This window comes from Capra hircus, chromosome 25, assembly GCF_001704415.2.
Source record: "Capra hircus breed San Clemente chromosome 25, ASM170441v1, whole genome shotgun sequence".
Lineage (NCBI taxonomy): Eukaryota > Metazoa > Chordata > Mammalia > Artiodactyla > Bovidae > Capra > Capra hircus.
This window is the reverse complement of record NC_030832.1, coordinates 35,684,941-35,711,797: the sequence shown is the minus strand read 5'-3', so window position 1 is coordinate 35,711,797 and position 26,857 is coordinate 35,684,941. Positions and strand designations below refer to the sequence as shown.

At 53.0% G+C, this 26,857-nt stretch overlaps 1 protein-coding gene across 7 annotated transcripts in view; it reads left to right on the top strand.

Annotated features, from left to right (window-relative positions):
* CUX1 (cut like homeobox 1) overlaps positions 1 to 26,857 on the top strand; it is a 361,373-nt gene that overhangs the window by 258,168 nt on the left and 76,348 nt on the right. For 5 of the 7 annotated variants that reach the window (XM_018040281.1, XM_018040280.1, XM_018040279.1 and 2 more), the window contains exons 10-12: positions 8,688 to 8,792; positions 15,781 to 15,969; positions 25,323 to 25,381. In XM_018040281.1, coding sequence (XP_017895770.1) covers positions 8,688 to 8,792; positions 15,781 to 15,969; positions 25,323 to 25,381 — 353 coding nt within the window. The remainder of the gene's footprint in view (positions 1 to 8,687; positions 8,793 to 15,780; positions 15,970 to 25,322; positions 25,382 to 26,857) is intronic. The other 2 variants (XM_018040282.1, XM_018040277.1) reach the window with 1 other exon arrangement.

The window sequence follows — 26,857 nt, the reverse complement described above, 5'->3', positions numbered from 1 at the left end:
CGCGCGGGCAGTAGTGGCCTCTCCCCACTTAGTTCTACAGCCGGGCCACCCCACGCACAGGGAAGCTTAGGGTAGCTCCAAGAGGATGAAAATCCTTCTCGAATCTGCAGTCTCAGCTCTCTGCCTTTTGAGGGTCCCACAGCATGACTGCCTCCCAGCTGGCATTCCTAACCCCTTGGCAGACATTCAGGAAAGAGCGTCCCTGTTTGATCTTTAGCTCATGAAAATACTCTGAACTCTGACTGAAATGTGACAGCCAGTTTATGCAGGAGAACGGTCATGGGGCGTCTGGGTTCCTTTCTCCTTTCTGAGGGTCCTAGGCCTGATCCATGTCGGGTGCTCAGTAGAGACACCTGGACTGCATCACCCCAGGTAGCATCTTTAAAGTAATTCAATTAAATGTATTTACTTACTGGCCGTACCACACATCATATGAGATCTTAGTTCCCTGACCACGGGTCGAACCCATGTTCCCTGCATCAGAAGTGCAGAGTTTTAAGCACTAGACTGCCAGGGAAGTCCCAGGTAGCGTGTTTGTGTGGCAGCTTTGCTGGTCACAGGGAGAAGAGCTGACCATTCTTGAGTAACTTGTCTTGTGCCTGGCTCTGTTCTGAGCACTTCACATGAACCGAGCCCCTTAAACCTCACCGGTTTCCACCAAGATCAGTGTGGTTATGACTCCCATTTTACAAATAAGCAAACTGAGGTCAGCAGCCGGTCTGTTGCAGAGTCAGGCCTGGAACCTACGCACTTTACCACACTCAGAAACAGGGCTGGAGTCCAAGGACTCATTTTGCCTTTCTGTCAAATTCTCAAAAACACCCATTCCGCTCTGTGCCCTAACACACTGCTTCTGCTCCAGCGCACAAAGGTGCCTAAGCATTTATTTACCTTAACTTACTATAAACTAATTTACTGTGGCCCCTTTGTTCTTATTCAAGTAGCACTGCTCAACTTTGCAGAGACCATACTTGTTAAGCTTCCCTGTCACAGGACTGTCATTCACATTCCTCAAATTTCCACCCATCCACTCTCTCCCCCTGGCCAATCCTGGGCCAGCCGCCCCTTCTGAAGGCACTCTGGGGTAAGTTCTGGTTTGTTAGATAACCCAATTCTGTGCATATCAAGTGCTCAGGTTCTAATTAGTCTGCAGGTACTAAGCATATTTGGCAGAGGTGACACTTTTCTCAAAATGCCGAAGGCCCTGGGTGGCTATGGGTCCTTGGAGGTGCCAGGCAGGACCCTGCAGAAGGTGCCGCTTCCAAGGTGGCAGTTTGCTCAGGTCCCAACTCGGTACTTCCTGGCTGTGTGGCCTTGGATAAGTCTCTTCACTGCTTATATTTCTTTAAAAAAGAAAAGAAAAAGATGAACTTTGCAGACCTTATGCCAAGGAAAATTAATCCAGTCACACAATAAAAGAAAACAAATACTATGTGATTCCTCCTATATGAGGTCCCTGCTGCTGCTGCTACTGCTGCTGCTAAATTGCTTCAGTCGTGTCCGACTCTGTGCGACCCCATAGACGGCAGCCCACCAGGCTCCCCCGTCCCTGGGATTCTCCACACAAGAACACTGGAGTGGGTTGCCATTGCCTTCTCCAATGCATGAAAGTGAAAAGTGAAAGTGAAGTCACTCAGTCATGTCCGACTCTCAGTGATCCCATGGACTGCAGCCCACCAGGCTCCTCCGTCCATGGTATTTTCCAGAGTACTGGAATGGGGTGCTATTGCCTTCTCCAAATGAGGTCCCCACAGTCATCAAATTCATAGAGACAATAGAAGGGTGGGTATCAGAGGCTGGGGGAATGGGGAATTATAGTGTTTAATAGGGTCAGGCTTTCAGTTCTGCAAGATAAAAAGTTTTAGAGATGGTTGCCCAGCAATGCGAACATGCTTAACACTACTATAAAATCCATACTTAAAAATGATTAAGATGGTGTATTATATGTGATTGTATTTTACCATAATTTAATCTTTTTAATTTAAAAAAGAAACTTGTTAATGTTCGAGAGAACGGGAGGAAGGGAGGCAAGTACAGGCAGACCTCAGAGAGATTTCGGGTTTGGGGCCACCGCAGCAGAGCGGGTATCACAGTGCAAGTCACTCAAATGTTTCAGCTTCCTAGTACATGTAAAAGTTGTGTTTATGCTGCACTGCGAGTCTGTTAAGTGTGCAATAGCAGTATGTCTGAGCAAACAATGGACATACATACCTTAATTTTTAAAGAAAGCTGTTGGAAAAACACTGCCAGTGGACTTGCTCCAACACAGGGTTGCCACCAACCTTCAATTTGTAAAAAGCAGTGTTTGGAATAATAAAGAGAAGCGTGGTTAAAGGAGGTCTGCTTGCACTTCCTTTGCAGGATTATTTGCAGAATTAGAGGTAAAATGCCCGGAAGTGGAGGGCTTCCTGCATGGCTCAGTGGCAGAAGAATCTGCTTGCCAGGGCAGGAGGCGTGGGCTCTATCCCTGAAGTCAGGAAGATCCCCTGGATGAGGGGATGTCAACCCATTCCATCCAGTATTCTTGCCTGGGAAATATCATGGACAGAGAAGCCTGGCAGGTTACAGTCCATGGGGTCACAAAGAAATGGACATGACTGAGCATGCATGCACACATGCCTGGAAGTGAGTGCCTTAATTCATGCTCTATAGTTGCTAACATACCCAGGTTCACAGGGAGAATTCCAAAGTCCCACCCTAGGGGAGTACCAGCACGGTGAGGGTATGGGGAGGTATAGGAGAGCCTAACCAGCCACTCAGGGCGAGTTCATAGCCGGATGTGGCTGCCAAAGGAGATTAATGCAACCTCAGGCTGCATTAACAGAAATAGTCTCTGGAATGAAGGAGGTGATGATTCAGCACCCATCTGTAGCAATCAGTCCTTGCTCAGGGAATTGTCATTTGTCCTAGAAACCTGCAAGGAAGGCAAGCATTCAGGGAGTGCTTTCAGGGTCCACTCCATGGCCAGGATGGGGAAGGGACCTGCACAGGAGGGAAACCAGAAGGTTTGGGGACATCTTTATTCTTTGGGGAGCAGAGAAAGAAAACAGGGGGACTTGACACATGGGGAACTTGGGATGTTAAGAGATTAGAAAGGGGAAGGCCTAGGGTGGTGGTTGTGGATTCTGGCCTTGCAGGTCTCCAGGACTGGCCACGGAAGGGGTTGGGCTTTGTCATGGCTGCGGGCAGAGGCTAATGGGGGGGAGCTCCCCTCATCCCATGCAGAGAAGCTTGTTCTCAGCAATGAGTCGCCAGAGGTGCCTGGAGCTGCCTTCTACAGGAGTGAGCTCCCCGTCAACAGAGCTATGTGAGCAGATATGGGCCAGACTTCGCTGAGCGTGTGAGGTGGAGGATCCAGACACAGAGCAAACAGAAAGTGCTTGGACTCAATGACTCAGCGGATTGACAAGGGTGACTCAACGAGGAGAAAAACTTCCCAGGTAGACAGGGAGGAGGGCACCCAGGAAGGCAAGGAAGTACTCAAGGGTTCCAGGCTGTTCCAAAAAGCCACTTTGGGGACGTGGGCCCAGAGGAAGGGGTCCAGCCGGGTTTAGGGCAGGGGGCCTCTTCCTGAGAACAGTGGAGCAGCACAGGCAGGACTGAGACGCCGGATTTGAGTTCTAGAGGGATTGCTCTGGCTACACAGCGGAAAGTGGAGGGGAGTGAAAGGACCGGAAGCCAGGAGAGCAGTGAGCAGCTGCTGAGATGGATCAGGGCAGGGATGTGCGGCCGGCTCGGACCCCAGCGACAAGGCAGAGGCGGAAGCGGGCGGGAGGAGGGGCACCGAGAGCTGCACCAGGGCGGGCACAGCCAGACATCTGGTTCTGTGGCTTTCCCATCAGGGGAGAGCCCCAGGAGGAGCAATTTACTAGTTCATTGGCATATAACATTATTTTTGCACTGGGTTTATAGTCAAAACGTTCTACTGAGACCTGAAGCTCTATTTTATAGCTAAAGTACTTCTGTTTCTAGTGAGGAAAAGTGGAAGAGAATCAGCACCAGGCGATTAGGAGCCGGGTTTATTTACACCTATTTGTTCAACCTTGAGATGCTTGTATTAATACTGTCTTTATTAGTGACTGTTAACGTGGGACTTCCCAGGTGGCTCAGCAGTAAAGAATCTGCCTACAGTGCAGGGGATGCAGGTTTGATCCCTGGGTTGGGAAGATCCCCTGGAGAAGGAAATGGCAGCCCACCCCAGTATTCTTGCCTGGGAAGTTCCATGGACAGAGGAGCCTGGCAGACTACAGTCCAAGGGGTCACAAAGAGTCAGACACGACTTACAGACTGAAAACAACAACAGAAAGTTCAGAGCTCTGGGGGCAGGGGGAGGTAGGGAAATTTGCTCTTCTGGCTTTTCTGAAATCATGACTCAGCAGTCAGCGGACTGTGACAGTCTAAGTTTATGGGAGTGGAGTGGCACTGGGGGAGGTCCAGCTTTCAGCCTAGCTGACCCTTGAGAGGAGAAATTCAAATCAATATCCATCGAATCCCCCAGAAACACAGGCAGGGAGCCTGAACAGGACTCCAGCCACTGAACGGGGCCAGCTTGGGACACATGGCAATTAATCTCTCTGTGGACTTTTCTGACCTTCTTCCAACAGCATCACTGAAGCAGGGCCACCTCTGGCCCTAGCTGTGCCCCACAGCACTGGGTGGTGCTGCTTTGGAAGGGTGACCTGAAGTTAGCTGTGTGCTTTCCAGAGCGGTGGCATCTGTTCCCTTGGGAAGTCGATTGCTGGTCTTTGTAGTCTTGCTCCCCTTTCTCTTCCTCGAGAGTCCAGGGCCTGGAGGGAAGCAGGTCGAGGGGTCATCCCCAAGGAGACCTTGCCTTCTCCCATAAACGGTCCAAAGGTGTTATTTGTACTCGAGGAATATGGCGGCCAGGACACCATCCCCCGAAGATGTCCTCCACAACCTGCGGGTATGTTCATTTACTTGCAGAGCAGAGTCAAGCCTGTTAATCTGCTGACCTCGAGGTGTGAGAGTCCCTGGGATTATACAGGTGGGCCCTCCGTTGTCCCCAGGGTTCTCAGAGGCAGAGAGGGAAGCAGAGGGGTCAGAGTGAGGGGATGCGAGAATTCGGTTGGCCACTGCGGATGCTGAAGGCCACAGTGAGGAAGGGGCCACAAGCCAAGGAATGCGGGCATCCTCTACAAGCTGGAAACAGCCAGAACGCAGATCCTCCCCTGGAGGTTCAGGAAGGGCACAGCCCTGCTAGCACCTTAATCTTACCCCAGTGAACCCCGTAGCAGATGCCTGACCTCAGAACTGTGACGTGATCAACCTGTGGGACGTAATAAACTCAGTGTGTGGGAGTTTACTCCAGCAGCCTTCAGAAGGTCCTGCAGGGGGGACAGCCTTCCCTCAGGCCACGTTCCCAGCCATTCCCGTGGCTGCCGCATCCCTGGAAGGATTTGCTCAGCTCTGGTGTCCCTGAGCCTGGGTTTCCATGGCCACACGTATAAAAGGGACAAGCGACAAAGCCTAGGGCCAGGTTGGGCAGAAGGCTAGATCAGAGACACACCACGTCCAGCACCACTGTCAACCATATAAAACCAGGGACCTCAAGGCCACACCTTAAATGGGTAAATGGGAAAGCCTGCCCGACAGGGGAGGTGGGGAGGATTCCCTCATGCCCCAGCCTTGTTTCTAAGGGAGAAGGAAACACACCCCTTGAGAGAACTCTGGAGCACAGCCACCTTGCCCTGGGCCCAGGGCTCATGTTCCACACTGAGCCAAGACCGGTGTCATCCGCCCCCGCCCCGCACCCCCGCCTCAGGCTGCAGCCGCCCCAGCCAGTGTCATCTGTGCGGAATCCTCACTGCCCTGTGCTGGCTTGACTAACAGAATTCTTGAAACAAAGTGCCCACAGCAAATAAAGTGTCCTGGCTTCCTGGTCCCAGACGGCTGAAGAGAGCTAGAGCTTCACCTAAGACGAGCTTCAGTCTCTAGTAATTTTCCCCTGAAACTTTTTAAGATTTTAAATTTTAAAAAACTGTCCTCATTTTAAAGATAAGGAAAGAATAAATGCCACCTGAGGCAGCCCATGCCAGGAGGCCAAAATAATAGTACTCATCCTTCCTCACTGGACACCTCTCAACCTGTGGTGGGCGCTGCTAGGCACCCAGCTTGTGTTATCTCCCTGGTCCCCAGTCATCCTGCAGGGCAGCCCTATCTATCTCTATGGACAGGGTCACTACCACAATGCACAGCAAAACCCTCATTCATTCACATGCTCCCTGCCCCCTGCCCACCCCCATTTACTTTCCATGTGCTTCCAGCATTTGCCCTCACTTCTCAGAAAAGGACAGAGAGTAAGAAACAGCCAGCAGATCTCTCAGGAGGACACCCCAGGTTTGGCCAGGCTCTGTCCTCACCATGGGGGGCCGTTGAATCACATCCACAGTGCCGCCAGCTCGGGAGCCCAGGCTCGGCCCCAGCCCCGGCCCTGCCTCTGCAGGGAGGACGAGGAGGCCACTGTCAGCAGGGACAAGGAGCTGGGTGTCTCCTGCACCCACAGCCCCAGAAACCAGCCCCAGAGCCCGTCCCCTCTCATTGTTGGTTCCGGTTCGAGACACGAAGCTTCATCCGGTTGAAGTGTGGTCATGGGGTGAACGGGCGACCCCAGAAACAAGTGATGTCAAGGAGCCAACCCAGCACAGCACCCCCTCCTTCCACCTCAGCCGCTAACAGCGGGGCTACATCTACAGCTACAGAGGCTCACTGACCGCAGCAGCTCCTGGCCTCCACTCTCTCCTCCACAGGCTCTGGGGCCTGTTTTGATTTCCAGTTGTTCTGCTTTGTGCGGGATTAGCCGCAGAGCCATGGAGATTTTATGCCCGAAAGTGTAACTGATGAGACAGACAAGAGTAAACTTTTCAGTGTGTGCGTGGGCTCAGTCGTGTCCGACTCTTTGCAACCCCATGGACTGTAGCCCACCAGGCTCCTCTGTCCATAGAATTCTCCAGGCAAGAATACTAGAGTGGGTTGCCATTTCCTCCTCCAGAACCTTTTCAGGAACTTGACTTGAGTATTAGAAAACACATGGCATGGCCCATCTGGAAACAGACTCAGGGGGAAGTCTTTTTCACCAGAGGGGAGACTTTCCTGCAGTTATCGTCACCCATGAGCCCCCCACCCACCAGCATCTTGGCCACACTGGTCATATCGCTGCCTTTCCTGACACAGGCACCTCAAGACATTTTGCAACAGAGGGTGGGAGGCAGCTGCTCAAGCACAGACAGGCCTGGCCAGGCGCCATGGGAATTAGATGGAGTGCAATTCCAAGAGCTCCTGGAGCAGCGTGGCAGGCAGCCTCCAGCACCACCCTGGGTGGGAGTAGCCGCTGTTAGAAATACCCTAATTTGTCTGGATGCCGGGCAGACCGGGCCACACTGCCCTCGCAGGACCGCTCAAGGCTGCCAAACCCCATCCTCATACATCTAGACAGATCAGCGAGTACTGGGCAGGATAACTCTGTACTTCTCTTTTCAAAAATTCTTTCTTAGCAATTAGTAGGTACACACTGTCACACCACGAAATAAAACACACGAAATAGCCTTACCCAGCCAGGCTCTTCTCGCTCATCTTTTCTGTGAGCAGAATGTACGACTGGTAGAAAGAAGCAGCGATCACACCTCAGACCACGTGCGCAACGTCAATTAGCAACTGCTTCCCCGCTGTCTTTGTGTCTCGTCTCAGTCATAACTGTCAAATCGGGATAAGCCCATCAACAAGGCACTCTGGACAAGTGACCTTCTGGGCGTTAATCCTTGAAAAGTCCCTGGGAGGGAAAGAGTCTTCCCATTTTACAGATGGGACGGTGGAGGCTTGGTGAGCTGAACTATGTAACCTGTCCTCATCCCTTGGTTCCAAAGGCCCAGCTCCTGCCCACTGCACCATGGTGCCCTGTTAGGTGACAAGCATGGGAGTGACTATTCTCGCCAGCCAGTGGGACATCCTGGTTAGCTGTCCGGGGCACTGGTGTCCTTGTCCAAGAATTACAGCAAATGACAGAAGCGTCCACTTGTTTCTCCTGCAGCCTCCTCCCCGCAGGCACCTCTGTTCATCCTCACCCATCAAGCAAGGCCTCGTTGGCCTGGCTGGCTGGAAATGACCAGCCTCGGCGTTAGCTTGGTTGGGTGAAGGGTTAAATATGTTGAAATAAGCGTGGTCCTCACAAAAGAAGTGGCATTTACACCCCGTCCGTTTATGGAAATACTTGCTAGAGGAAAACAACCACAACATTGTGCGTGTTTTCAGGAGGAGAATGGCCAGTGTGTCTTTAATTCACTGTTTACCCGTGAGAATTACTCCCAGGAGTAATCCTGCAATAAAATCTTCTTGGTCTATGAGAATAGAAAGAAATTGAATCAAAAGACTCCATTTCCACTTGTATTTATTCAGTCTGGGAAATTCAGTGGGCCGGAGCACTAGTATCAGCAGGGGATTCCTTGCTCCTAGCGTTAAATTACTGTCATAATCGCTCAATTATTTCTTCCTTGTACTGTTTAAAATAAAAATCCATCACATTCTCTGTGTTTTTTTTTCTAGCATTTATTAGGTTGAGTGTTTAGGAAAATCAATTATAGTCAGTCAGGCATGAATTGATGAATGTTCTTGTAATAATTGTCAGTTGTTAAACCGAATGTACTTTCTCTTTCCACCCTTTTCATTTCCTTCAGAGGGCAGAGGTGGCTCAAAGAGAGGCGGAGACCTTGAGGGAGCAGCTCTCGTCGGCCAACCACTCTCTCCAGCTGGCCTCCCAGATCCAGAAGGCGCCGGACGTGGTGGGTAGCCCAGCCCCGCGGGGACTCTATCGCCCTGCATCCACACCTCTGTGTTACGGCCACTTTCTCCTTTGGCTTTAGAACATCCCTTTGGCGGGGATAATATTTGAAATAGTCCCGCTGTCTCGATGGAGTATTCTTGTGACAGTCTGGGGGTGGAAACTGTTTGAGTCAGAGGAGGAGCTTTACTGGTGGTGCGTCGGTGCTCGTGGTCAGGGTGACGCCACCCGGTGGAGAGCCCGCAGAGAGCATCCTCCTGGTTACGCTGGTTGTGGGTTGCGGGGGGTGGCGCTCCCAAGCTGAAGGCTTAACAACACTGCAACACTGCACAGGAAGCTTGGACATTTGGTCTTCTTCTGGGCTTGTGTTTCCAGAGTGAAAAGTGCTTCCTGATGGGGGTGGGCAGAGAAGGCAGTGGCACCCCACTCCAGTACTCTTGCCTGGAAAATCCCATGGATGGAGGAGCCTGGTGGGCTGCAGTCCATGGGGTCGCTAAGAGTTGGACACGACTGAGTGGCTTCACTTTCACTTTTCACTTTCATGCATTGGAGAAGGCAATGGCAACCCACTCCAGTGTTCTTGCCTGGAGAATCCCAGGGACAGGAGAGCCTGGTGGGCTGCCGTCTATGGGGTCACACAGAGTCAGACACGACTGAAGTGACTTAGCAGCAGCAGCATGGGGGTACAGGTGGGGAACAGGGGAGGTGATCACACAGCAACCCACTCTGAGTTTGTGTGATAGTCCTGACCTTGCCCAGTGTGCGACTGAATTTCCCAGGCACACACCTCTCAGTCCTCTGCCTCTTGATTTTCCTAAGATTAATGGAAACTGCTTTTAGCTGGAACTTTCCCAGCTCAATCAGGGCGGCTTTGAACTGTCGGATTCCAGACTCTTCAGTGCCGTGCAATGACCACGGACCCTGGAGCCAAACCCCTGGGTTCCAACCCCAGCTCTGCAGTTTATCTGCTGTGCGACTTGGGGCAAATGGCTTAACCTCCCTGAGTCTCACTGGCACCATCCGTAAAATGGGTTTTCACAAGGGTTCTGGAAATTACTCTGAGTGAGGCCAGTCCCGCCACATAATCTGTCCTCTGACAGCCAACCTGAGTGGTGAGCCTTCTGTGGTCAGCATCAGTGCTCTGGTCCAGGAGCCCCAGTTTCCAAGCCAGCTGCATCACTGGTTCCTGTCCAGTGATATGAACTCAGGTGGTAACACTTACCAGGCCTGAGTTTCCTGGCATGCAGAGTAAGGAGGAAGTGATCCTGAGGACCCCTCAGCTTTGACAGCCTGTGATGGGTGAATCACACTTGTCGGTATCCTTTTATTAATTTATTTTTTCTTAAGTGTTGTTTTTTTTTTTTTTCCTTTTCTGACTTGGACTAGTTTTAAAGTTTTCATTGACTTTGTTACAACACTGCTTCTGTTGTTTTTATGTTCTGGTTTTTTGGCCACAAGGCATGTGGGATCTTAGGTCCCCAACCAGGGATTGAACCCACACCCTCTGCACTGGGAGGCAAAGTCTTAGCCCCTGGACCACCAGGGAAGCCCCTGTCCTTTTACTTAACAGACAGTTGGAGAGCCCTTGCTGTGAGCCAGGACCCGCAGTGGATACTGGGAGAGCCAAGAGGGACGAGTGAGGCCCTCCCCAGAGAGAGGACGGTCCGGTGGGAGACGTCCTGCTATAATAAGGTGGCACATCACTCTGACAGCGTCTCTACCACCAGGCCATGAAGCGGGCGTTGTCATTTCTTTATATAGATGAGGAAATGGAAGCTCCCTGGACGTAAACCCCTCGTCCCAGAATGTTCGGGCCCAGTGTCCAAGCCAGGGCTTGAGCGGGGTCCACCTCTGCCCCAGACCAGAGCTTTAAAATTATTCCCCAGGAACAGATCCAAAGCAAAGCTTTAGTGTGAGGACCCCTTGTAAGATGAGATCTTTGTTTTCTCTCTTTAAGTTCACATTTAACTAAAAAGTGACTTAAGCATTTCAGGATACAGAGAAAAGTTTTCCATTTAAGGCACCGTCACAGCCTTTGTATTTAATGGACTCCGGTATTAATTTTGTCCAAAACGTCCCCTCATCCAAGTTCACCTGGATGGGACCCAGCCCCACGGCCATGGCAGGAGGAAGCTGTCGAGGATGGCGTCTACACGGCTTCTCATGGCCTCTGTGGTCGCTTGGGGTCCTTGAGAGAAGGCCATGCATCCTGTGTCCACACGGGGCCCCTGAGCTACAAGTTGCGATTGAGAGGGTTTCTGGCACCATCCTGGACTGTAACAACCAAAACATTTCGGAAGGAAATGAGTGTTTGTGCAGGTAGAGTAAGTTGTGGATCCTCGGGTGCTTAAACACTTCATCATCGGCTAAGTGCAATGTTTATATGGCACTGCTTCAGTCTCCCGCTAGCAACCCTGCCAGGGCTCCTCTCGGGGGTGCATTCCCACGTAGCTCGGCAGCTCCAGCCCCAGCCAGTCGGGGAGCGAATGAGCAAACATAGGAAACCGGGCCAGCGGCACAAAGTCTGTTAGGCTTGGCTGGCAGAACCCAGCAGAGAAACAGTCGAGGCTATAGATCCAGCAAAAGCCAAAGATCCCGGGCCACTGGGGTCTTGGTGGAATCACCAATTCCAGAAGGCACTGCTCCGCCCGCGTGAGGGGCCGTGCAGGACTCCTAATGGTCATCTCATTTCTGCCTCACGACGCTGCGGTTGTTAGAGGACAGTTTGGTTGCCTTCATTTGGTACGTGAGGAAACAGGCTCAGAAGAGTTAGGTCATCTGCCCAAGGTCGCACAGCTAGAAAATGACCGAGTTGGAATGTGAGCCCAAGGTTGTCTTGTTCTGAAGTCCACCCCTTCTTCCACCTCCATCCAGCCACCTGGCTTCTTGCGCACTTAAGGAGAGAGGAGATAAGCAGGCTCTTTGGCAAGCATTTACAGAAAATACTAGTTCGGGGCTCTGATGCCCCACACCAGGCCGTCTTCAACCTAAATGCCTGTCCATCAGGTGAACATACTGGATGGAGTCCGCCTACATTGCCACTTGGCATTGGCAGGAATAGCAGGTTGATGAGGAGGAAGGGAAACTGAGCTTCCCGGTCCCTCGGCCCTCCCCAGAGAGGTCAGCCTAGACTCCAAGCGTTTGCCTCACAGGCTGGGGTCCCGGCCCACCATCACTGCACGTCAGGTTTCCTGCATGTTGAGTAACACTGGTGTATCTTTTTCATATTTCACCTGAAAATGGCTGCAGGGTAGCAGAGATCATTATCTGGCTTCTTCTGTCCAGTCTTGGTGTTCTGGTCTCTGTGGGAGGATTTATGTGACCTGCGAGAGTCCACACAAGCAGGTTGGCAGGCAGGCAAACAGTTCCAGGGGACAAACTTTAACAGGTGCTCCCTCAGCCACTGCTGCTTCTGCATTCATTCTCCCCCTTGAAAACACACCCGCACCCCCAAGTCCCAGCACCCGGAGGGACACAGGCCCTTATATGTGAAGCCTGGAGCCTGGGCAAGTCCCCCAAGACAGACTCCCGGGACCCCATGCTGGTTCTCACAGGGGCCTGTTGTCTGGCTGAGGGAAGTCAGTTTCTGTCCTTCCACGGTTTGTCCGAGCCAGGGTCCTGACCCTGGACCCCATCCATGTCACTGGGGAGTCCCTGGGCCCTACCCCAGGCCCCTGAACCACAGCTGCCAGGGCAGGGGCTAGACCTCATGTGTTTGTTAAAGCCCCCAAGGGATTTGGGCTTTCCTGGTGGCTTAGTGGTAAAGAATCTGCCTCCAGTGCAGGAGATGAGGGTTCAATCCCTGGGTCAGGAAGATCGCCTGGAGAAAGAGATGGCAACCCACTCCAGTATTCTTGTCTGGAGAATCCCAAGAACCAAAGAACCTGATGGGCTACAGTCCATAAGGTCACAAAGAGTCAAACACAATTAGCGATTAAACAACAACCAAGGGATTTGGGTGTGGCTAAGTCAAGGCCTAGACAGACACGAGGGAGGCAGTGGTCCTGGTCCCCTGAGTCCACGTTTCTCAGTAATAATCTCAACTGATTAATCTCAGTTATTACTGATTATTACTGAATTGCCAGATGCCAGCCTCCTGTAGTTTTCCACGCCTCCCCAACCCTGTCCCACCATCTCCTTTGAGCTGGTGCCCACAGACCAGCAGGCCACACCTCCATCACCCAGGTGTAGGCCTCTCCTCCACCCGCAGCCCCTGGTCTACTCCCAGGCCCTTGTCCAGCTCTCCCTCCATTTCCCACTGTGTCTACGCAATGGGACGACAGGATGCCCTTGTGCTGGAGATGGGAGTGAACACATTCAGGTGCAGAGGAGGGTGGTGTTTTCTATCCTAATTCCAAGGTCCCATTGCTTTAGGGTGTATTACCTCATCTCATCTCACTTAGTTTATGTGAGACACGAATTATGTTTGCTATGTTACGAATAAGCACTCTGTGGCTGTTCCTGAATTAACCGGCATGCCTACATTCTCGTGGTCGACTTGTGGGCCAAGGCAGGCTGGGCCCCAGGGGTTGAGTGGCCAGCCATCCCCTGGGACAGCCTGTCCCCTGCCCCCATCCTGGGTCCAGGGCCACACTGAGAGCTGCTGTTTTTACACATGTCTTCTGAGCCCCTCGTCCCTGATGTGGTGACCTGCGCTCACCAATTGAAAACCCCAGGTCACTTTCCAGTTTGTCTCAAAGATTCCCTCCCTAAGAGCACTTGCGCAGTCTCTATGGCTGCCATTCCTCATCCCCGGAAGACTGGCAAATAAGTCCAGCTAGACACCATGGCGCAGCCTGCCCCCGCCACGTGGCCGGCCTCCCTGTGTCGCTGTCATTGCCTCCCCCTGCCGAGCCCAGGCCCCCTGGCCGCCCTCCTGAGTGGTCACTTTCAGGTACCAAGAGACTCGGTCCTCTCCGAGGTGGCCTCTCAGCGTCAGTCACCCCTTCCTTGCCCCTGCTCCCTGCCTCTCCCACCCTGTCCCACCTGTGGTGTCCATGCCCAGAGACAGAGCCCCCCTTCTTCCCACGGGCTCGCCCGTCCACCCACACCCTCCCTCCATCCTCAGGCCCCTCTGCTGTCCTTGCTGCTGGGAGGACCTCTCTGCAGTCCCTTGGCTCCTGACTTCAGTTCCTGCCCATGTTGTCTAAGGGCAGAGCTTCCTAAATTCTCTGTGGTTAAGGACGCTTTTATTTGTTTTGTTTTGTTTCTAGTTTCCAATCTGTTGCAGACTGTTTCACAAAAGACAATAAAAACGTCACAGCAAAATCAGATTGCTGTAAAAAGTTTCTAAACGCTTATTCTCCATTTCTGTGCTTGTCTCACTGTGTACCGGCCATGGTTTATGAATTGGCACCAGTCCGTGGAGCACAGTCTGAACAGAACTGGTCTGGACAGCATGTGCCTCTTTAATAAGTTGGCGAGAGAATGCTCGCTGGGGCCCCAGGGCCATGAGCAGATCTGCCAGAAGTCAGAGGAAGTGAAGGGCTTACTTTACAACGTCATGCAGACCAGAGACACAGCCCACAAAGCTTCACATTCTTACATGGTAAAGGCCTTAGTTTCCTGGGAGGGAGATAGGTAACATTATTTCCCTCGTGACCGGCTGTCCCTAGAAGTGAGAACCCTGTGACAGGCACGTCACATGTGGGATGGCATGGCCATCCCTGCCACCTGGGGCTGAAGCTGCCACAGTTTCCTGCCCCAGTTTAGGTCAGACTATGGCGTGCAGCATTGCGTTTCCAGGGGCCGGGGTGGTGGTGGGGATGGTGGCATTCTAGACCGCAGTCTGAGCCACCCCTGGGTCTCTGCTGTCACAGGGACCAAGCCATCCTGCCCGCCCCATCCCGCCCCATCAGGCATGCCCAGAAGTGCTCCGCCCCGCAGACAAGCTCCCAGAATTATTCAGGAGCTACAGTTACTTTTAAAAGCTGACAAAAGTCCTGCTCTCCTACTTGAGAAACGGAGTTATGGATTTGACTTTTAAAAAAGATCTTCTCCCTGTTTTGCATATTTTCTAAAATGAGCAAATTTGAGGAGTGGGGAGTAAGGTTTTTAAAACAGCAATTATCAAAAGAATTCGTAAGCAAAAGAACCCTAAATAATGCATCTTCCACATCATTTACCTTTTTTGTAAAATGCCAGCTCTGAGAATCAACTTGTCAAATGATATCTCAGCTTCTAAATAATACAGTAATGAAGCAAAAGGATATTGAATCTCATCTTGTGGTAGAAAAATCCGAATTCTGTGGAACATTCCAGAAGCCATCCTCAGAACCTTCCCCTCTGGCATCCGCAGCCATCATCAGCAGGGCCATTTCCATCACCTCCTTCAGGTCTTTGCTCAAAAGTCACCATCTCAATGAGGCTTCTCCTGACATATTAACCCCAAACGCCCCATCCCTGCTTCAGTTTTTTCATGGCACTTATCACCATCTGACACACTCCATGCTGCTAATAAGTGTATTTAAGGCATGTTGATAGCTCAGTTGGTAAAGAATCTGCCTGCAATGCAGGAGACCCCGCTTCGATTCCTGGGTCGGGAAGATCCGCTGGAGAAGGGAAAGGCTACCCACTCCGGTATTCTGGCCTGGAGAATTCCATGGACTGTATAGTCCACGGGGTCACAAAGAGTCGGACACAACTGGTCGACTTTCACCTTCAGGCCCACCCTGCCCCGCCCCGTGGGGCAGGACTTCTGTCCTTTTGTCCTCTGCCGTGTGCCTGGTACACGGTGGGTATTCAGTAAATGGTTGTTGAACAGACAAATCCAGGCAGCAGCTCCCAGGCAGGTGGGAAGGTGGTGAGGGCAGGGCGATGGGCAGGGTGGGTCCAAGCAGAGGCACGAGTTGCTGCCGTCTCATCTGCGTCACCGTCCACATCCTTCCCACCGCCTGCTTTTCGCCTCAGCCAGCCGCCGGCACCGCCGACCAGCCCCACAAGCCCGTCCAAAGCCGGAGCGGTTTTGTCATCCCCTTTGTCCTCCGCAGGAGCAGGCCATAGAGGTGCTGACCCGCTCCAGCCTGGAAGCTGAGTTGGCCGCCAAGGAGCGGGAGATCGCCCAGCTGGTGGAGGACGTGCAGAGACTCCAGGCCAACCTCAGCAAGCTGCGCGAGAACTCAGCCAGCCAGATCTCCCAGCTCGAGCAGCAGCTGAGCGCCAAGAACAGCACCCTCAAGGTAAGGGCGCCAGAGGGCTGGGAGGGAGCCGGGGGGCCGAGGAGGGCGGCACGCACGCGTGCACACACCACCTCCCTCCGCACGCGGTCCCGGGAGACACAGGGTGTCTGGCTCCCCACCAGTACCCTGAGCTCTTCAACGGACACTTCACCCCGTGTAATGACCATGGCAGGGTGCCTCACCTCAAAGCCATCTCATAGTTGTTGTCTGTAACGATGATGGTTACAATTCCTTCTCCTTTATCTCGGTCAAGCTCCAGCCATCAGCCTGAGTCTCCCTCCACTGAGGACAGTAGAAGGAGGCATGAGGTTTCCCTGGACTCGCCTCCTCTCAGAAGCTCCATTAGGCTCTTGTTTGGAGGACTCCGTGTCCTGACTGACAGCAGGCAAGGCAGCCTTGACCCCTGTGAGGTGGCCGGAAGCAGAGTCCTAAAGCCCAAGGCAGCGAGGCAGGACGGGCTTTGACCCGGGTGGCACGTCCCTGCCAGTCAGCCATCCTCTCATGCAGCCCATGGTAGAAACCCCCATCCCGGGGGCTCGCCCCCCAACAGCACCTCTTTGTCCTCCAAGGACTCAGAGGCTGTTTGTGCTGGACCTGAGGCTGTGAGCTCACTGGCCTGGGCCAGAGTGCCGTCAGGGTGCAGCTGACATAGTAGTCCAGCTCTGCCGGCCTCCCCTGGCTCCTAGAGGAGGCTGCCCCAAGAGGACCCAGCCCGCTGGGACCCAGCCCTCCCTGTACCCAAACGAAAAGAACGCCAAGGGTTCGCTGCCGGCAAGTCACCACCAAGCCCTCGGGGCCCTGCTCCCGACCTGCAGGGCTGTTTTCTGACCCCCCGGCCTGTGCCAGAAGCCAGGGCCCAGAGCCCCCGCGATTGGCCCTTGATCGCCCACCTGCAGTCCTCAGCTGTCTAGCCAGAAACTACATCCTCTTGGGGCATCTCATACATATGTGTCCCAAATTCAGAACCCAGAACCTTCTACATTGTATTTTTTAAATTATACTTATTTAAGGTATGTCCAATCTGTTGAAGTTAGCATAATTTGGAGGTGGTCCTGGCACCCTAGACTCACACCTCAGAGCCAGCAAGGACTCCTCAGTGGGATCTCATTTGACGATGAAGACACAGGACCGGTGAGGGCACAGGCACGATCTCTGCCGTCCCCCCACCCGCCCCGTCCGCCTGCCAGGCGCCCCCGCTCCACTCAGCGCCCACTCGTGACGGGCATGAATGGATAAGCGACCGACGGCCAATTATAGTCCCTGCGCACAAAAGAAAGTGGATCATAGTTAATTGTAAAAAAAAGTCAGGAAAACTTTCTCTTATGTAAAGTAATTATAGAATGTGGTTAGGCCCCATTTTGATATTTTCTAAGTTGAGGTTTTTTTTTTTTTTTCCTTCTCAACTCATGACCATGTTTCTGAGGCAGCACTTAGTCCCCAGCAAGTCTGTCCTCCTGGCAGCTCGCTAGCGTGACCTTGCTGGCACCAGGGCAGCCACGGTTCACCCTCACTAGACCCTTCTCTGCCTCTTTGGGTTTCTCATCCACCGCCTGAGAAACTTCCCGGAGCCCAGGCCCCTCCAAGGACACGGTCTTGCCAGGACGGGGAGATGGTTGAGGCCGGGGAGCCCCAACCGGGGCATTCAACTCACTGGTGTTTCGTGTCCTCTCATCTGCTTGCACAGTGATAACAGTGCCCACTTTTTATTTCCAGAGTCAGTGTCACTCTCTCGTGCGAACAGCCGTTTCTGACCCCAGCAGAGGCACAGCTATCAGCTAACTCTCCTTCCCTCCTTTGTTAACAGCCAAAGGGCGCGACTCAAGTCCGTGACGCGTTTGACTACATGAGAGCTGTAGACCCTACCGTTTTATTACAGAGCAATTTCTTCCGAATCAGTTAAGGTTTTAATGTTTGCCTGCACCAAAAATGAAACGCAGTTTCACAAATTAATGTTCTTTACCCGTATCTTGGGGGAATTCTTTAATATTGTGCAGTTAATGAAACAATTCGGCGATACTTCTTCCAAAATTATTACTCCCCTATCTTCATCTGATCTAATAATCAAAACATATCCTCTAGTAACAAGACTTCTCTGATTTTAATTATCTTAACCCCTAGTCGCCAGGAGCAAAGCTCTCCCTGATATCAGACCCACTCGCGGAAAGCGCCTGCCTTCCCCAAACGAGTGCATCTGCCTTGCTCACCCAGAGGAATAAGGTTAATTGAATGAGATACTTCCCTGGGCTTTTTTTTCTTTCCTAACGTGTGCAATTTATAGTCTCCAATCTAAACTAAGCAGCAAAACAATTATTAGGAAACTATTTTATGAATGAGACCTGTCAAACCGACCCGATGCTTTAGTGACAGGGGTCTGGGGCCAGCCGTGGTGGCCACTGGAAGCAGCCAGGAGCCTCGCCTGACTTCCCATTTCCTCCTCCCCCTCCTGCCACTACCAGCACCACTCCTCCATCCTTTCCTTCTTGGACCGTGTTGACCTGCTTTGGGGCCTCGGGTTGGGATGGCCGGCCGAGGGCACCACAGCCTCCCGCTGTCTCTCAGCCTCTCGGTGTGGTGCGTGGGTTTCACCATGGACACTGACCACGACCTCTGAGATGAACGGTGATGTGCAAGGGCAGAAGTGCAGTGGCCAAGCCTTGAGACTGTTATGTATTGAGCTTGCTGGGGTCTTCTCCAGCAGGACACCTGAGGGTGCATGTGCTGTGTAATGAAACCTGTTTGGGGACTAAGCGGTTTGCTTTCTCAAGCACCCTGACATGCCCCCTCTCTTTTCGACTGAGTACTTTCTTCCCTTTGCCTCCATAACTGATTGATAGTCATGAGGATAAATTGCTGGTTGGATGTCTACCAACCAGTCTCTCTCCTCACGTTCTGCTTCTTCAAGCCAAGGTCACCAGCGCTATCCAAATGCAGTGGTGCCTCCTCTAACCTTCAGACATCGAAACAGACTCAGAAGCGGGAGACGTTTCTTCCTGTCTGGTCTGACAAGTGCTTCATCTCCATCCCACTTATCAGGGATCATTCTGTACTTGTAATCAATGAGATAACCTGACCGCCATCATGAGGCTGCTGTCTCTGGTAACAGTGCTCTGGGGTCTTCTGTTGGAACCCTTCAGTAGCCCAGGAAACACAGCTACTGATAGCTCCAATTTAAAACAGGTGTCTGTAAGAAACACTCACTGAGGCCAGTCTCCCCTAGAGAGAAATATTATTTTCTACAGATGCTTTAAAGATCAGCAGTTCTCACTGGATGCATGGACCCATGTGTTAGAATCACATGAGGACCTTTTTCCAAACCACACAAGCCTCCCCAACCATCCACACCGCTCACACCACCTCCCAAGGTTCTGTTGGGTCCTTTTGAGCCACTGTCTCCTTCGGGGTGAGGACGAAAAAGGACCGACAGCTACTTCTCTGCACTCGTTCAGCAACTTTAATTGTGGACACTCCCTCTTTAGTTACATAAGTTCCCTCTCCGGCCATGTTTCCTCTGCACCAGGGCTGCCCTTGACCGCATTTTAACCAGCATCTTATCACTGGCCCAGTGTGTGAAGCTCCAACATCCAGGTCCCACTGAGGCTCGCCAGGCTGGTGGGTGTGATAATGATCCATCCAGCCCATGGCTGTAGAGGAGAGACCTGTACATGTCCCTCCACGTCCTCCGCTCGCCTTGGATGGTACGAGCGATTCCTAAGGTCAGACACCCTAGCATCAGAGAGCCCGGGGGCCGAGCCTCCCTGAGCCTCGTCCTGGCTGCATCTTGAAGGCACTGTGAGCTCAGATTGAAGGAGAGGAAGCAGTGAGCCTTCCATGGGGAGGAGGGACGAACGTGGCCCCGGGCCTGGCCTGCAGCCATTGTAATGCCCCAGAGAGAGGAACTGGGGGACTTTGTGCTAGAGGCCTCGAGGCCCAACTCTGGAGTGGGGTCATAAGTAAATCGCTGTAGACTGGTGGGCATTACTAGAAATGCTTTCAGAGCTAATTGTGGGACTCTATGGTGAATCCTCTTAGACACAGGTGCCCTAGGTCACTGGATGAGTGACTCTTGATATTCACCTGCAGACGGTCCCCAGCTTGTGGCCCACTTAGCCGACCTTGCAATGTCCAGGTGGCTGAAATATCCAGCCAGGACCCATAAGGAGTCGGCTCCCATTCCCTCTGTGCTGAGTCACCGGGATTGCAGCTCAAGGAAGCTGGAGGTGACTTGTGATGGGGTTACCACACAGGGCCCCCCCTTTTCTGTCCAGGAGGAGCACGCTTCTCCAGCCGGCAGCAAGGCCTCTAATGTCATGGCCACTCTCCCCACCCCCTGGCCCGGAGGGGGGGTTTCCGCCTTTGGTCTCACGTCCCCAGCATCCTTGCAGAGCATGCGGAGCGCCCACCCAGGCATCTCTGGGCTTCTTGCCCAGGGATGAAAGATGGAGTTATACTGAGGGATGACTGTTGATTTAGTCCTCTCCAGCACCTCCCCAGCATCAGCTGACCCTAAATTTACTTAACTGCCACCTTTCACCACGGAGCAGTGGAGACCTGGGGTGGGGTGGTGGGGTCACCGTTCAGGTGAAAAGGAGGGGCACGCTGCCTAGTTCCAGCCCCCACAGAAGCAGAGTCAACCTGGGACCTCTGCCCTGGGCCAGGGAGCCCACTCATACCCACTAGGTTCTGCCCAGGGGTCCACGTCAGGGTGAGGGGTCACATACCAACGCCCCTAACCTGACCTGTGGGTCCTCAGACAGCACTGCCAGAAGCCTGGCTCCCATCACCCCAGAGGGAAGAGACGGAGCCACCAGTAAACTGCAATGCAGTCGCCTCTCTGGCCCCGTCTGCTGCGTGGCTAAGAGGTGTTGCCTCCTCACCCCTCGCCATGTATCCCAGAGGACCAGGCCTCTCGAGGGTCTTTGCGTTAGTCTCTGTGCCAGAGACCCCTTAAGTTGGCAGCCCTAGGCCCCATGTTATAACTTGACTAAGATAGATGTCTTTTATAAATTTAGTGCCTAATTTGCTGCACACCAAAATACTTTGCATTTGAAATTAAATTACCTCATTATTTGAGTCTTAGCCAGGGTTTTGAGAACTTCATATAGATAATGCTTCTAGCAATTCAAGGAACAGCTGATGAGCTCCTCCTAAGTTCTGGAGCCATTAAGCTCCAAAGCTCCAGAGCTCCTAAGCTCTGTAGAATTAAACATGAGTTCATGCATGCTAAGTCACTTCAGTTATGTCCAACTCTTTGCGACCCTATGGACTATAGCCCGCTAGGCTCCTCTGTCCATGGGGTTCTCCAAGCAAGAATACTGGAGTGGGTTGCCATTCCCTTCTCCTGGGAATCTTCCTGACTCAGGGGTCAAACCCACGTCTCTCAGGTCTCCTGCATTGGCCAGTGGTTCTTCACCACTAGCACCACCTGGGAAACCCCGTAGTATTAAATGTACATGACCTATATTATAAGACGTGTTGGAGGGTCCCTTGCAGCTTGCGCTTGTGCATCTGACATTTCCTCATCTCTGTCCTTTGCAAACCCATGTTCTCACCCGCCCCCTTCCCCAGAGGAGAAGTGTGAGGCCTGACAGGCTAAGCCCATCACCCAGGCTCCCACTCAGCCATTTAGGTCTGAGCTAGAAGCCCAGCTCCTCACTAGACCTTTCCTCCCCGCTCTGTATAAGGTTAGATCTTTCCTCCCTGTTCTGTCCCACGAGCAACTTCTCAGGAAGGCAACCCACTTCCCAGATTCTGCATTCATGGCGCGAGATGCAGGGCTGCCGTTCTTGCCGTTGGCGTTGAACAGCCAGAGCTGCTCGGGCATCTGTCCTCCCCCATGGATCTGCCCAGGGCATGGGGGCGCTGGGAGGTGGCAGACAGGGATGTGGAGAACCTCACAGACTGAGCCCCTGGCATGAGACCCACAGAGTGTCTTCAGAAACCGTCTAATCATATTCAGGATGTGCTGTGCTGTTCTCAGTCACTCAGTCGTGTCTGACTCTGTGCGACCCCATGGGCTGCAGCCCGCCAGGCTCCTCTGTCCATGGGATTCTCCAGGCAAGAATACCAGAATGGATTGCCATGCCTTCCTCCAGGGGATCTTCCCAACCCTGGGATCTAACCCAGGTCTCCTGCACTGCAGGCAGGTTCTTTACCATCTGAGCCACCAGGAAAGCCCAGGAATACTGGAATGGGTAACCTATCCCTTCTCCAAGGGAACTTCCCAACTTCCCAGGGATCGATCCAGGGTCTCTTTGTGTTGCAGGCAGATTCTTTACCAGCCGAACTACCAGGGAAGCCCATATTCAGGATCACCCCAGGGATAAAGAAGCAATAACTGCCATAACTCACCACCATTACTGAGGGTGGTACCGTGTGCCATGCACCACGCTAGGCACTCAGTATTATGGTGGCACTCTGTCTGCAGGTTCCACATCCAGGGGTTTGCAGGGCCAAGTGCCCCACTCTGTTCTGTGTAAGGGACTAGAGCATCTACGGACTTGGTACCTCTGAGGTCCCAGAACCAGCCCACTCTAGGTGCCAAGTGACAACTGTCCCATTTAGTCCTCATGAAGCCCAGTGCCGTGTGTGCCATTACCCCCATCTTATAGATGAAGAAACCGAGGCTTAGAGAAGCTAAGCATCTTGTCCAGGGTCACTCCTGCTCAGTGGCAGAGCCAGGACCTGGCTTGGGTCTATCGGGCCCCAGCCCACCGGCTCCTCACTGCCTCCTGCACTTGCTTCAAGCATCCCACCAAGGCCTGCGGTGCAGAACCCATGTGTTTTTTTGGTTTTTCTTTTCCTTTCTCTGGACAGACAGACAGATGCTCTGCAGACATATTGGGATAATTAAATAAGATGGTGTGTGGGGTGGGGAGCCAGGCCTGGGATCTGGCCCACAGTGCAACAAGCATAGCAAAGTCCAGGAGAAGACTCTGCAGTGGAGGGACAGCCTGGAGCGCCTGCTTCCGTCCAGGCAGGATGCTCCGCAACCAGACTTTCCCAGCGCCCAGCAAAGATTCTGGGGTCAAAGGACAGAGCTGAGGGCGCTCGGGCTTTTCTCACCAGTTGGGCCTCCACCTTGTGCCTCCCGCCCTGCTCGTCTCCATCAGGAAAGCTCCTGAGGCAGCACCAGGCTGCCATCCAGGTGTCTGCTCAACCGAGGTTTGCAAGCACTGTCCTGGGTGCTTCCTGACTACTCTGCCTCCAGATAAACAATAGAAATTTCCATGCAAACTGCTTAGTTCTCCGTGAAAACTCATATTCAACCAAACAGATTCCAGTCCTAAAACCTTCTGATCTGGGCCGGTCCCAGGTCTGCAGAGAGAACCTGGAGACATGCCCTCAGACCCCACACCAAAATCTGGCAGCGACAGTGGTCCCGCAGCAAAGGCCCCACAGTGCCAGCATCTTCATTGGCTCCTTGTCTCCCGCCCCTTTGCTCAACCCTCAGAGGTCATTGCTGCTCCCATCTCATGGATGAGCCACTGATCGACGTGCCCACAGGGCTCAGCTTGTGAGTGACAGAACTGACTCCGGGTTCCGGGCCATGCCCGGTCTGAAAGCTCCATGTCCACCCTTCTTCCTATCCGTCTCCTATTCTGTGAACTCGACCACATTTTACATGTGCCCTGCGTCCAGCAGCAGTGAGTCTCATCCTCTGAAGGTGCTTTGCGTCCCAGCAGCACTGGGTAATCTTGTAATAGGAAGGGTTTCCCCGCTGTTCGACCACAGGGAGGAGAATGAAAGAATCGCTCCTTCGTGAGCAGCTTCTGAGCATCTTTTGTTGGAAAACGAGCGCCTGCTTCCTCCTGTTTGATTGTGAGGAGAAACCATCATAATAGAGAAAGTTGGCCAGAGGTCTGAAAAAGGAATGAGGGCAAAGCAATTCTCCACAATGGAAAATACAAACACAAGAAACAGCCCACAAAGATTGCAGGAAAAGATGGGCTAAATGGGGGCACATGGGATTCAGGTGAGCATCGAAAGGCTGGTGGGCCACGTGGGAATCTTCTCCCCAAATTCTAGAATGTTCTGAGTTGGCTTTAAACTGTGATCATAAACATGGCTGATCAAGCAGAGCCTGAAAGGTAACCGGAAGCCCTGTAGATGGGAAGGGGCTATTGATTCAAGGATGGAAGTTGTTCACCCCAGCCCAGGCTGGGTGAAAAGACGCTAAATGGCCAGGACCCTCTGCTGGCTGAGTCTTTGTGTTTCATGTCAAGCTGTCCTATTTGCCACAAAAAGCTCCTTTGGTTGGGAGAGAGGGGGATGAGGTTGCGGGTAAAGAACAAACTAGGCCAAACGCACCTTCGTAGAAGGAAGCACCCTCTGCTCACCACTGTATGCCAAAGGCTCTTCCTGGCGAGAAGGCCCTTTGGATGAAATCAGCTACGTGGGCTCACAGAGTTGAGTGGAGCACATCAGAGCATCCTCATACCCACGAACCTTATGGTCACGCCCCTGGGCCTTGCCAAAGAGCCCCTGACCCAGTGGACCATCTCTCCTCCTAAAACCCTGGAGTCTGGGGGAAGCCATCCAGAAATGCAAACACATTTCCCCTGATACCTGATACCAACCCCAATGACAAAGGAGCTGTGACTCTTAGTTGACAACTAACCGTTATCATCAGCTGACCTCGCCTAGTTTGTGAAAAGCCACACGCTGCTTTTAAAATGCCAGGACAGCATTTCTTCACCCAGTTTGCCATGTTGTGAGATTTCATACAAAGCAGATTTTTCCTTGTTCTGTTTTGCATTTTTTTTAATTTTTCCATCTATTTTCATTGAGTTTTGTTACAACCTCATGGTTGCCATGTGTGTGTGTGTGTGTGCGCACCCACTCAACTCCAGCCCCACGAGGGAAGGATAGGGACAACTCCACTGTTGTCACGTTCCACTGTGCATATCTAGGCTCCCTCAGGATGCCAGACGCTTCACAGGTGACACAGTCAGCGAAGGGCCTTAGCCTTGGGCCTGCTGTGACCGGGTACCATAGACCAGGTGGTGTGAACAGCAGACACTTACTTCTCACAGTTCTGAGGCTGGAAGTCCAAGGTCAAGGCAGTGGCATGTTTGGTGTCTGGGGGGCTCCCTTCCCTGTTCACAGACAGCATCTTCCCACTGTGACCTCACATGGCGGAAACGGCAAGGACGCTCTCTGGGGTCTCTTTTAAGGCCCTGATTGCACCACCCCCCTCCACGACCTCATCACCTCCCCAAGGTCCCACCTTCCTAACACCATCATCACACTGGAGGTTAGAGTCTCAGCTTTTGAATTTGGTGGGAGGGACACCACATTCAGCCCATCAGCCTGTTTCAGACACTACCACTAATAAAATCCCTCTCTGTTTTCAGCAACTGGAAGAAAAACTCAAGGGACAGGCTGACTACGAAGAGGTGAAGAAAGAGCTAAAGTAAGTGTGGAGATGCCAGCTCGGCCCTGCACAAGCCAGTGCTCATCAGGGACATTTGCTAAGGAAGGCCTGTGTCAGAGAGGGAACAGCCCCAGGTCCTTGGCTGACCCCCCAGCACTGGGCCGAGTCCTGGGCTGCCCAACATCGCAGGTGTCTGTGCTTAGACCTGTGCCTGAATTCTCAGGCTCTTTATAAAACTCTGTGCATAGAAACTGTCAGCATGCATGGAATCAATATGCCTTTATGGGAAATATAAAATACGAGCTTATTTTTAGCTGCAAGTTCCCAAAACAGAAGGAGAACAGAGCAAGGTAGCCTTTTCCAGCCGAGGGCGCACACCTCCCTGGCCACACCTCCACCTGAGACGCAGCGGCTGAAAGCGTGTCCTCCTTCAGTGCTGACGCCCACACTCTTATGCCTAGAAGTTCCCTCTCCAGGCCCCACCGCCTAGCCTGAGCCTCCCGCCATCTCAGACTCCGCTCCCCGAGCTGCCCTGGGCCCACCCGGAGCCCTCACCTAAGAGTCTCACCTGGCCTCTCCCACCCCCAACCCCATGGCCAGGTTACCAAACACTGCAGAGGAGTGCCTGCAGGCCTGCGTCCTCTCCCCTGCTGTTGGCCAGCTCTGCTTCCCTGGGGGCCCTGCCACACACTCGGGGCACCCTTCTGCCCCCAGCTGTGCCCTGACCACCCCCGCCCCCAGCAGACCCCCTGGTGCCCTGTCTGATGGAGGCAGCTCCTGCCTTTGCCTCAAGGTGACTCCCTCTAGTTTTGGCTTCTCCCCACTGCCCCCACCACTCCACCCCACCCCTCTGCCCCCCTATCCCCATCACTCCAGACTGACCCCGCCACGCTGGTCCCTTCCTTTCTTCGCCTTCCAGCTCATCCATCAGCCCTTTTCTCTCTTGCTGATAGTTTTAATTTCTCGTTTTAAAAATGAGCCAACACCTACTCACCGTGCTGTTCTTTGGATTCTTAATTTTGTTCCCTTGAGTTTGCTGGGGGGAAAAACGCACTGGAAGGCCTCTTTGACCTTCTCGACCCCATGTCAGTAGCCTCCCTGGCGGGGTGACCCCGGCAGAGTGGGGCTCCCCTCACTTCTCTTCCCAAACATCCTCACCCTCAAGTTGCAGACAGCCTTTGCGCACTTCCTTGAACGGCCCCTCGGCTCTCTGCACGTCCAGCTCCTCAAGCTCTGTCCCCTCCCCCACCCCATTTCTAGCTTTGGGAGGATGTTTTTCACTTCTGTGCCCACCTCCCCATCCCTGTCCCTCCTCAAAAGAAATCATGTGTGCCCTCTCCTTGTGTGCGCCCTCTCCCAGTATGGAATCAGAAAAGCTGACATGGAGACCTTCTCTAGGCCCCCATCCTTCCCAGCCTGAGGCCCGTCCCACACGCCTTCTCCTCCGAGCTCACCTCCGTTTCCAGGAGCCAAGGCTTCTAGGCCTCTCCCTTCTGCTCTCTCCCGGCTCTACCT